General features: G+C 46.2%; 2 protein-coding genes across 7 annotated transcripts; one reads left to right on the top strand and one right to left on the bottom strand.

Annotated features, from left to right (window-relative positions):
• Positions 1-1,184: 1,184 nt before the first annotated feature.
• LOC108159879 lies at positions 1,185-7,632 on the bottom strand. Of its 2 annotated transcripts, none has more exons than XM_017293491.2 (10): positions 7,236-7,632; positions 6,085-6,505; positions 5,383-6,014; positions 5,184-5,307; positions 4,922-5,118; positions 4,593-4,840; positions 4,338-4,527; positions 2,600-4,283; positions 2,415-2,534; positions 1,185-2,353 (listed from the first exon to the last, which is right to left on the bottom strand). In XM_017293491.2, exons 2-10 carry the CDS (start codon positions 6,484-6,486, stop codon positions 1,478-1,480), a joined length of 4,473 nt encoding a protein of 1,490 aa, XP_017148980.1. In that variant the 5' UTR covers positions 6,487-6,505; positions 7,236-7,632; the 3' UTR covers positions 1,185-1,477. The 2 variants fall into 2 exon arrangements, with proteins under 2 accessions (XP_017148980.1, XP_033246918.1); XM_033391027.1 differs by having other exon boundaries at positions 6,085-6,492.
• A 613-nt stretch (positions 7,633-8,245) lies between these two features.
• LOC108159257 (polyadenylate-binding protein-interacting protein 1) lies at positions 8,246-11,403 on the top strand. 5 transcript variants are annotated; one of them, XM_017292397.2, is made up of 4 exons: positions 8,636-8,747; positions 8,806-9,443; positions 9,546-9,725; positions 9,797-11,403. In XM_017292397.2, the coding sequence occupies exons 1-4, from the start codon at positions 8,678-8,680 to the stop codon at positions 10,667-10,669; spliced, it is 1,761 nt and encodes a 586-aa protein (XP_017147886.1). In that variant the 5' UTR covers positions 8,636-8,677; the 3' UTR covers positions 10,670-11,403. The 5 variants fall into 5 exon arrangements, with proteins under 5 accessions (XP_017147884.1, XP_017147883.1, XP_017147886.1 ...); XM_017292396.2 differs by having other exon boundaries at positions 9,543-9,725; XM_017292395.2 differs by lacking the exon at positions 8,636-8,747 and adding an exon at positions 8,246-8,472 and having other exon boundaries at positions 8,806-9,725.
• The last annotated feature ends 54 nt before the right edge of the window (positions 11,404-11,457 follow it).

Genomic DNA, 11,457 nt, shown 5'->3' with positions numbered 1-11,457 from the left:
CGTCAAGAATTGGAAACCATATTTGTCGATTTTTATTTTATATTTGATATTAGTAGCTAGCTGGGACTTCCATACTTTAACACATAATTTTATCAATTTTCTACAAGATAAGCTAATATGAATTACTCAAAAAAAATTGTTTTAAAGTGAATGAGTGACAGTGACGAGGATATGAATGAAACTTTAATATATTGATGAAACTGATGAATATACATATAAGACGTCTTTATTAGACTAAAACTTAAAACTATTTATGAAGAAGGCACAATCTAAATTGCCCAGGTACATGTGTTTTTATTTTATGTTATTTCAAAAGTAAATCTGAAAACTTTTGTGAAAGTGATAGACGAAGCCTGGCTGAATAATTCATAAACGTCATTTTTTATCCGCCGGGAAGTCCTTTGGCCATCACAGCGCCGGGCGGCTGATATACAGTCCTTGTTCATGTCATTTGTCACTATTCCTCGCCACTGGGGCCGCCGTCAATGCTATGGGCTATGGCAATGTCGAAGGGCTGTCCAGAGCTAAGACTTTTGCCTTCGATCTGGAAGAAGTTAAAGTCGGATTAGGGGAATCCTCTGCCGCACTCAGCCTCTGTTAATCCGCTAATAATCTGTTGATTAACAGTTAATTCAATGCGTGTTCGGGTGATAGGCCTTCAAGGTATATTGTCCTCAAACTCGAGGCGACGTTCGAACCTTTCAATTTAACTTGGCCTGTTATACCCTTTTGTATAGCCCATTCAAAATAACGACTACTTTTTTTTTGTCGCAAGAGAGCTGCAATGTGACCGTCTGACCCTCAGAAATACCTCAAATATTCTGATGAAAAACGAACTTAGCCCATTTAAAACCCCTTTATTTAAACAGGATAACAACTCTTTGGCGCGCTCTTACTTGTGAAATTTTAGGTTTAAATAAAAATGAGAATCTTCAGGTGCTTCATAGAAACTGCTTGCTAATTGGGTGGTTATGTCAGTTGTGTCTTATATCTACTTATAATTATTAAATGAGGTTCTTCATTGTTGGCGCTAGCGCTGGGCACTACACTATATATTCCTGCTGCGCTGCGTCAAATCATTTCGCAATAAATCTAATATTCAGATTTTCCTTGATCCAGATTTGGCAAAAATCGACAAAACCCCCGATCTGGCGCATAAAGCAAAATTAAATACCAGGCGATTCTTGTGTTTCGAAAAATTTTGTATTTTGTGTGACGCAGACATTGGGGCGCGGGTGGTTTGCCAAACAGTAGTAGGGCATTGTCCCCCTGAGATATGGCGTGCAAGCTGGAATCCCTTTTACGGTCCCCTAGCAATACACTTGTATTTACATACATATAAGCACTATGACGCATAGTGCTTGTTGAGGCAGTAAAATATCATTGCGACTAAGTAAGAGAGAATTAATCCTATAAATGCATACTGGAAATGTCCATTGCCCTCACCCGTGCGCCCGGAAGTGGCGCACGACTGGCGTCATGAGCTGCATTCGTCGACAACCAGCGGCGTCTCTGCCTGGCTCGTTGCGCTAGACTCCGGCTGCAAATCCCCAACGACATCGGCTCCCTCGTCATCAATGCCCCCAATTGTCAATGGGGGGTCAATTATTCGAATGTCCGCCAGATTCGCATACTGCATGTCACTGATCATCTCGCTTGCGAGCCGTTCAGCCATCTGCAGATGCATCGACGACCCACTCGGCGGCATGTGGGGATTTGTTTCCAGAAGTTGCAAATGATAGTAGACGCCCTCGTCGTCTATCGAATAGAACTGCGAGAACTTGGCGTCGGTGAAGAACTGGCTGGCCTTGTTACCCACAAACTTGATGCAAGCCAGCAGCTCCGGCCGTATGGCATTGCCCCGTTTGTTCCGCCACAGATCTACTTCCGGCTGGGTGTCGCGAACGGGTTGATGGAGATGGCTAACAAATGGCGGTGGCTCTGACATGTCCGAAACAATGGGAGCCGCATCGACAGCATCCTCCTGCGTGACACTGTGCATCCTGTGCCGGCGGCTGCGTCTTATGGCCAGCTGCGACTCGATCTGGTTGTTCCGCATGTGGGTCACGTTCCAGAAGCACAGCTGCTCCCCGCAGCTAATGAGCAACAGTTTGCACGGCGAGAACCGTAGCTGTGTGATGCACTGCTCGTGCACTTCCTTTATGCTGTAGACCAACTGAATGGCAGATCCTGCCAGAGAGTAGAGCTCGATAATGCCATTCTGGAAGCCCAGTGCAAACAGGGAAGCGTCATCTGCGGCAATCAGGTAACTTATTTTCTGCTCCTCTGTGATACGTTTCCTGCAGATGACATCGTTCCTTAGCCCCGTGTCGGTGAAGCTGAATCGGGAGACCTATGGGTAGGGGGGCACAAAGTTTGTAGTCTTTAGAGTTATAAGCGTGTGCCTCACTCACCTCAATGGTGTTGTTCCCGAAGGCCAGAAAGAGGAGACCGTTCTTCAGGTCGAAGCCCATAAGTGGTTCGTCACAGTTTTCCAGTTTGATGAGTACCAGAGGGTTGGATATATCCAGTTGCTGGAATATAAATTTCAAATAGACAGGTAATAAGTCAGTCTCTAAAAGAATAGGCATGCACTCACAAAGACTCCGTGCTCGGAGAACAAGAGCAGAAACTTTCCACCCAGAAGGCAGGAATATTTGGTGTCCAGCTCCAACTTGAGCGGCCAATCCACTGGCGCTGCTCCAGCCACTGGCAGCGATGGCAGCTCTGGTTGTAGCTGGAATATCACAGTTTTGCGTGGACCGTGCGCCGACGCCACCAGCAGCTGAGAGTTGACCTGCTTGAGGTAGTCGATGGGCTCCGTAATATACTGTTGTGGCAGCACCGCATCGCGGTTCACATCGATGATCACCCCGTCCATGTAGCCGACAAATATGTGATCGTCGTCGTGGGCGGATATTGCGGTTATGCGCGTCTTGCTGGCCGCATGCGTGGGGGTTATCGTTGACCAGGACGAAATACTGGACCTGCGGCGAGCACTTGGGTCGGCGGTGGTCTCAATCTGATGGATACGCTCCTTGGAGTCGATGGCCAGCAGTTGAGACCGCTTTCTGGTCATGTCCAGGAGCGGGCGCAGATAGACATTGGGCTCGAGGCAAGCCCGTGTCATGCCCTTTGTCTCATCCACATTGTGGACCCACGTAATACCCGAATCCACCCTTCGCAGTGTGTGCACGTGCAGGAGCCGCTTTCCTTTGGCACCACAAAGCACTATGTACTTGTAAATAGGATCGCACAGCTCGTAGATGTCCACGCATTCGATGTGCTCGCTCACATTGCTGCGCAGCACGGGACTGGACAGCTGGATGTCATACACAATGAGGCCAACCGATGTTCCCAGGATCAGATACCGACCATCTGGCGATCCCTTAGCGCAGGTAATGAAGCTCATGTCCGGCAGCTGCACAGGCTCCGACTTGAGCCGCACTAGAGGCTGTTGAAAGTCGCCAGGCTCGAACGTCAGCCGCCACACGCTGTACCTGTGGATGAGCAGCAGGGTCGAATGCTGGCTGCGTTCATTGTAGACTTCAATCGCAAGCGGTGGGTCATTGTGGACATCGTAGCCACTGAGCTCTGGCTTGTCGCAAGAACCGTTGTGCAGATCCCAAACGGTGAGGGTGCAGTCAGCGGTGCATATGACATAGTAGCGGTTCAGCACCTGAACGAAACACCGCACACGAAGCGGATGCGTCTCGAGGGTGGGCGTGTTGGAGGACTTGAACACTTGGTCCCTGTCATCCCACTCACAGATGCAAACGTCGCCGTTGCTGAAGGCCACATGCAGCTGAATCTTTGCGTCTCCAACGGTTGCTTCCTCGTTCAAGTAGAACGCCGCAATGTTCTGGTCCGCGCTCTGGTAGCTCATTGCGCGCTTGGCGACGCCATTGACCAGCTGCTTGTACGTACGAGTCGCCGCATATTTCCGCAAATGGGAAAGGTGTGGCGGTCGCACACGCTGGCGACTTCCGCTGCTGTGACGCCGCCCAAAGCACTCGGCCCACAGCGACCAGAGCTTTACACTGCCATTGCTGTGGAGCGTGAGCAGGTGCTTCTGGTTATTAAACACGGCCATTTTCAGGATGTCGCTGCTGTCGTTGTCATCCTTCAGCAGATACGTGTCCTCCGCCTCCAGAGAAACGTCGGTCAGCAGCATTTGTTTGCTGTCCAGAGCCATCAAGCAGAAGTCATTGTTCAGGTACAGGACGTGTCGAACCGTATTCTCCCCGAGGTTGATAATTTGCCGATGCTGGTGAAAGCGACCACTGCCAAACGGATTCAATTTAGATTTCAGTTGCAAAAAGAGATCATTTACGTACTGCTCTGTGAACCAAACTTGATCACCGAACCGCTGCACTTGTCGGTGGGCCTCCTCGTATATGGCCTCCTCCTCGTCCATCAGAGCGATTCGCAGAAGGCGGGTAAACTTGGACCGTATAAGGTTCTCCTCAATCTTTGGAAGGAAATCCAGCAAAGCATTCACCAGGCGCTTAAACTTGGGATCATTGTCTAGATGGCAGCACCAAAAAGGGTTAACTTTGTGTAGAGTTTACGAACGAATGGGGAATGCATACCGATAATGTAGGAGCTGTAGAATTTCAGCTGCTGTAAAGTGTTGAGTATCGATCCGCTGGCATTCCACGCTGTCTTGTCGTATCGTATCTTTTGTTCAAGAAACCGAAAATCGAGGAAAATCTTGCGGAACAGAGCCACGCTCTCGGAGTGCTCCAAATTGGTCAGATGGTGGCCGATATGGCAATAGAAATAGCCATCCAAGAAGGGCACTGTCAGATCGTCATCATCGTCGAAAGCCTTTGTGATGCTGCCGCAAGAGGTAGAAAGAAATTTGAATTGTAAATGCCTCTCGAAGGAAATCGGGCAGTATATATAGTATAACACCTACTTGTAATGATCAACGATTTTTCTGTGGAGTGCAGCAGCGTTGTCCACCCTTAGTTTCAACTCCAAGTATATCGTGGGTATACTTATGGTCGACGGATGGGCCTGCTTTTCCACCAAGGAGTACCGGTGCAGTTTATTCACCACCACCATCGGATCGTCGCTATCTGATTTATCGTCTGACCAAACCAGAGATAGGAGCTACATTCGAAAAGAACATTAAAGATTAGATATTTAATTGGCAATGAGCTAATCGAGGCACTTACATCGATGGGTATGTGGGCGGACGGAGGGAATATGAAGAGCTTATCGAACATATTCCTATTTATAACCGGCTCCAGCACCTTCAGTGAGCTCTCGATAATGCTCGTGAGTTTATTGCAGTTCACACTGGGAAGAAAAAGAACAGATTTAAGAGTTGTGGCCATTGTAAGAAGGGGATTTCCCCTATATTCATGTACTCACTCTTTCCAATTCTCCCAAGTGGCCAGACCGTCGCGTATACTCTCGGCAATAATGCTCAGGCTGCGTGGATTTGTCGTCAGCACTTCCCTGGGCAGATCCTCTGGCCTGCAGTGGAGATACTTGACAATTAGCGACTCAGCCTCGTGCTCGGTGAGGGCATCCTTCAGCGGCACATGCTTGGTGGTCGCCGCGGACAGGTAATCGGTAACGCACTTGTAGCGAGTGGTCAGGAGTATCTTGCAGCCGAGATTGAACGCCTTCCAGGTGCGAACGCTCTGCACATTTCGCAGCACCAGCAGGCAGTTCTCGTATGGCTTGCTCTTGAGCAGGCGCCGCAGTTCGATTTTGACGCTGTCAATGCGCTGCATGATGTTCCAGGTGCCGGAGTCGCATCGGCTGCTCCAGCTCGGATCGATCTGGTAGAGCAGAGTGAGCAGCATTTCGAGGTCTGCCTCGGGGCTGTTGCAGTTCTTCACATTCAGCCAGAATATCTTAAAGTCCATCTTCTGCTGCACTTTGTACGAGGAGCAAACGTCGAGCACAAGCCATTGCTTGCCGGCGCCCAGGGGGCCATCGACCAGGACATTCTTGGCTGGCCTCAACTCCAGCAGGGCCTTGGTTAAGTCGAGGAACTGTCCACAGAACGTACATACATATAAATAAAAATTAATTTTAAATATTTCATTATTGCCAATATCTTACCGGTTTTAGGCGCGGCACATTGTACTTGGAAAACACTTGATTGTCATTGAAGAGACGATCCCGCTGCTCTACGTACAGCCTGGTGTTGGGGCTCGGCTGTAGGTACTCGGCTTTGATGGGCGTCATCAGGAATTCGTAGTTGGCCCCATCGCGATAGTTGAGAACCTCCTCGACGAATCTTTTAACGATGCTCTCTGGCTTCTCGAGCAATTTCCAAAACAAAAGGTAGATTCTAACATCCGTTTGATCCGATGCAAAAATGAAATCGATTTCCCTTTTGGTTAGTATCGAACGCAGTGAGTCCTCCACATCCTTGCAGTCAAAGTCCTCAATGAAGGGGTCCAAAAACACCGACAATATATCCTTATAATGGTAATGCATCTGATTCACATCAGTGTCCATTGTGGTCTATAAAAATAGACTGGGCAAAAATACACACAAAAACAACAAAATTTTGTATCAACAGGTCTTGATCGCATAAACAGATACAAACAGAGAACAGAGTTTCCGAACTATCAGAGAATGGTGAAATTAGATACGTGCAGCGATCGTGGACCATGACAACTCCTTCTGAGTGCTGATCGTCAAGGAAATCCAAAAAACTTGATCAACTCGAACAGATTCGGAATTCGTGACACAGAAGCATACGATCATAAAAGGAAATTCTAGTTCGAATCTGTGCACTGTCTTTCTTCAATGTCTCGTCTCCAAACTCGGACACTAGCCTATTACTGTTTACTTATTCAATTAACTCTTCGATTAGATTATGTATCTGTCGATTGCCCGCCAAATCGACGACAGGTGACTCATAGCCGAGAATTCCGAGTGGAAGCCTGGATGGATGTGCAGATAATGTGCTTAAGCATAACAACAGATGCAAGTGAATGAACTTGGAGCGTTTGTGTGTGCGCTCTTGAGTCACAATGCCTTGAGTTTATTAAAAGAGAAACACACACACAAAATCGGGGAGGAAAACAGCCACACAACCACGTATGCACACAAGGGGGAACGGGGTGGAGTGCAAGCAAAACACGTAAATTAATTATATTTTAGAATTTTGGCACTAGTAGAACAATTATACTGCACAATACCAGTGCATTTGCACCTGCAACCTGTATATATACGAACGAACGCCACACACTAATACTCACGTTTGTGTTTATTTATAACGAAACCGTTGTCCTTACATTAAATGAGAAATAATTCTATATGTATGTATTGCACTTTATCTTATGCTAGTTGAGACATCGGCTGAACGAGTTCTGCGTTCTTTTGTCTTTCACATTTTCTTAGTTACGAGAACTGCGACGAGATTTCAAAATAATAAATAAAAATTGCAAGCAAATTGCGCACATTTAGCACAACAACAACACAATCTATAGTGTGAACGTTTAGTGGAAGCGAATAATTCCCACGAAAATGATGAAATTTCATTTCAGATTTTTAGCGCAGTTCAGGTGAAAGATATCGTGGTTTTTTCGTAAGTAGACAGGAAGGATAGGATCTACAAGAAGAATTTACAAGCAGTATGTTTTTCCGCGGCTTAACTAAAGCTGTTCGCTTATTGAAATAGAGGGGGGTTGGGTGGCTTATATGGTATATTTCTGAAAGTCTAGCTCACACAGCTTGCATGGTGTTTTCTAGTATTTTCCAATATTTTTTAAGATGCATTTTGGAACAAAGCATTAATATGAAAATCCCAGGCCACATCGAATACTAAAAAAGGGCATGTCAAAAAGTAATTTCACACTGGCGCTTCCATGGGGCTTATATGAAAAAAAAACGGCCAAACTTGTCAACAAACGTGCACTTCAGGTGACGCTTTTGATAATTACATACAAATGTAGTTAATATGTACCAACTGTGTAGCTAAATTAATTTAGTGGAAATCATAGTTGACCGTATCTGTTTAAACCTTATTTTACAAACAATCCAATACAGATGAGATTTTAAAGTTTACCAGTCTTATAGGAAATTGATTTATGAACGGGATAAAATTATGTGTTCAGGGCTGAGGGTCCTAGCTAGCTAGTAATATTCAATCGAATATCAAAAAGGAGGAACATGATGGAACTTTAATACAATTAATTCGTCAGTATATCTACGGTATATTTTGAAGTTTGTGACGTATATTTCAATATATTTATGAGGGTCTGACCGTATATTTGATGAATAAAGTAAAGCGCTCCCGACAGTGAAAAGGCGAAATTGTTAAATATAAAATTGTTAAATTGTAAAGTATAGCGACAAAAAATCAGCATTATATCAGCGTCCCGCATCTTAATATATGCATATTACAATCACGTGAACTTGTCGGCCATTAAAATATATAATTCCGACAGACACGGAGACACGAGCAAGCGAAAGTTGAAAGGCAGCAAAGCAAAGGTGACAACGCAAGCAAGACGAAAAAAAGAAAACCAACGACGTATACGTTTAATTTCGATAAAATTAAGGTAGGCATTGAAAACTAAAGCATCAGTGTTAGATTTGTTAGTCAGTAGTCAGTAGTCAGACTTGCGTCTGTAAAGAAAATATAAGAAACGAATTTTTAGCTCGAAAAAAAAATAAAATCACCTAGTGAAGAAACAAAATGTCCGCAATTGTGGAGGAATTGGCGTCGGCGCTCGGCGTCGACGTAACCGCGTCATTGAAACATGAATGTGATTTGTTTAGTGCTTTTTAAAACGTGTTCAGCTAATTGTGTGTTTTTTTTCTTAGTTTTCGAAACCGACGCCGCTATCGATATGTCATGCCGCGCATCCTTCCAACCCGAAGACGAGTATGAGCAACTACGTCGACCGAATCCCGGGGGCAATGCCGCCGCCACTGGCTTGGCCCATGCCGCCGCCATCCCTTTAGACCAACAGGCGCACTTGTTCAACGATTATGGAGGAGCTGCGGGCTATACTCAGAGTGAGTACGCTCCTGGTCAAGCAGTTGGTTATGCACAGGCCCAGGCCCAGGCCCAGGCTTTATCTGAGCTGGCCAGCGGTTTTGACGGCTCATCGAAACTTTCGGCGGCCGCCACAGTTTTTATACCGAGGACAGTCGCGCCCCAATCGCGACATCAGCAATATCAGCAGCACCAGCCTGGAGGAACAGCGCCTTACGGGCAGCAGCAGCAGCAGCAGCAGCAGCACCGCTATGTCAATGGCTACAAGCATCATCATCAGCACCAGCAGCACCACCATCAGCAGCAGCAGCAGCACTACAACAACCATCATCACCACCAGCATCAGCAGAAGTTTAAGAATGATATGCAAAATCTACCGAATTCTCTCCAAAGCCGACTGAACGTATCCAATCAGCAGTCCTCAAACAATGGATCGATGGGGGGCAATTTCTATCAGCAGCAGGTACAGCAGCAACTGTCACACCAACAGAACACACAACATCAACACGGGAAATTCCAACGTTACGCTCATTTAAATAATTCATTCCAACAAATCGCACAGCAGCCGCACCATCAGCAGCAGCAGCAGCAGTATTTCCAAAATCAACAGCAGCAGCAGCAGCAGCCACAAGCCTCTACTTCGTCCGCAGCTGCCTCGTCCTCGTCGTCGTCGAACGCGTCGCAGCCGGACATGGCTACCATTGCATTGGAGTATCTCGATACAGTGATACATTGCCTTAACCAGGTGAGAGTAGCTAATTCCATATGCTTTCGGGTCTGGCCCACTAATCGCGTTCTATTCGGTCCATATTTCAGAATCCGGGCCAATTTGATACAATCGCATCACGTTTTCTAACCATTTTCGACGGCATGGAGAACAACCACTACGTACTCTCGATCGCCATGGAGGATATATTCGAGAAATCCATCGAGCAGCCGAACTTCCGATACATGGGAGCCAAGCTGTACAATTTGCTGCACATGCTGAACCCCAAACCAGACTCGCTGTTCCACACTCTACTCAAATGCAAGCTCGACTACCACCAGGAGGAAGTGTCGAAGTATATGACATCGGGGGAGCAGCAAAAAGTGCGCGAGACTGCGCTCTTCCTAGCCGAGCTCTACATGCAGCTCCGCGGGGATGACGACGCCCGTATCCAACTCATTGCCGTTAACATTGTGTACTCTCTGACCAAGCTCCTGGCCTGTGAAAGTGCCGAAAACGTGCGCTGCATTTGCCAGACCCTGAAGCTGGCCGGCTACGACCTCACCGCCGACTGCCCAAAAGACATGCTGAATATAATCACAGCCCTGAAAGAGATTGAACTGAAGACCAACGGCAAGTACGCAATGGCCGCCAGCGTCATTGCCTTGCAGCAGAACAACTGGGGCCGCAAGGTCTCCAACGCCCTCGGTGGCGAGGAGGATACTGTGGCAGAGCCACCGCGCCTCAGCGATGAGCCCGTTTTCTACGGCCCCGATGGCCATGAGCTGACTGCCGAGGAGACGGACTTTCTCGCTGCCGAGGACGATGCCAATGGCAGTGAAGGCGACGAATTCGATGTACGAGACGGCGACCTGGATCTCGATCCCGAAATGGACGAGGAAACCGAGCGCGCGTACAAGGACTTCTGCAAGCAGGGTCAGCAGCAGGCGCAGGCCAAGGGCCAGTCCAATCGCAAAACTTAGACGGGTATCTGTGTAGTTTAGTGGCGTGGCAGCTAGGTATAGTACTCGTACATGTGTATGCACGAACACCAGGAAGCGTATGTACAAAGCATTTTTAACACATTTCTCGGTTGTAGGATGATCGATAATTTCAGTTGCATGGTTCAGAACCAATTGTGATTATCTTTTAAATTATTTGATAGCAAATTGTTTGTGATATATTTCGTTTCATGCGCCACTATGACATGTTTATAACCATTTTTTTCTAACCATATTTTTGTGATACGCTTCATTTGTATCTGTATGTCGCCACATGGTCGGCCCTCCCAAACCACCCCCGACCCAATCATTTTTGGTTTGTTCTTTTTTTTTTTTTTATTTGTGTTTATTTGCAAGGAAAACATAAATTGAATTTAATTAAATTGCTAAAAACAAAACCACGATAAAACCACTGCCACGCCGCTGCAACAAAACACACACTAGCTGCACTCAAAGACTCATACATATGTACACCCACACTTACATAGCATATGTGCAGACTTATAACGGCGGAACAAAACAAAAACGAAACGAAACGAAACAAATGCAAAAAAAAAACAAAATAATTTCACATTCAATTAAATCAACATTCTCTTGATCATAGAAATCGAAATGCAGCAGCAGCCACGTCTAATTTTTAAATAATTGTAATTAATATTAATGAACCCATGATTTAATTATAAATAAAAATTATCGAATTGCGTTTAAAACAAAAATTGGTCTGCTATACATAATTGGGCTTCAAATTAATATGCAACGCAGTTTATTTA

The sequence above is a fragment of the Drosophila miranda genome, chromosome 3 (assembly GCF_003369915.1).
Source record: "Drosophila miranda strain MSH22 chromosome 3, D.miranda_PacBio2.1, whole genome shotgun sequence".
NCBI lineage: Eukaryota > Metazoa > Arthropoda > Insecta > Diptera > Drosophilidae > Drosophila > Drosophila miranda.
Note: the sequence above shows the minus strand (reverse complement) of the source record. Positions and strands in the feature narration are given on the sequence as shown.

Bases quoted from the DNA above. Each gene is read 5' to 3' on its own strand.
- LOC108159257 (XM_017292393.2), top strand. From the start codon at position 8,678: ATGTCCGCAATTGTGGAGGAATTGGCGTCGGCGCTCGGCGTCGACGTA. The intron at 8,748-8,805 runs GTGATTTGTTTA...TTTTTTTCTTAG, and splicing joins CGCGTCATTGAAACATGAAT to TTTTCGAAACCGACGCCGCT. The intron at 9,726-9,796 runs GTGAGAGTAGCT...TCCATATTTCAG, and splicing joins TGATACATTGCCTTAACCAG to AATCCGGGCCAATTTGATAC.
- LOC108159879 (XM_017293491.2), bottom strand. From the start codon at position 6,486: ATGGACACTGATGTGAATCAGATGCATTACCATTATAAGGATATATTG. The intron at 5,308-5,382 runs GTGAGTACATGA...TTTTCTTCCCAG, and splicing joins ACTTGGGAGAATTGGAAAGA to TGTGAACTGCAATAAACTCA. The intron at 2,535-2,599 runs GTGAGTGCATGC...TTTATATTCCAG, and splicing joins TCTCCGAGCACGGAGTCTTT to CAACTGGATATATCCAACCC.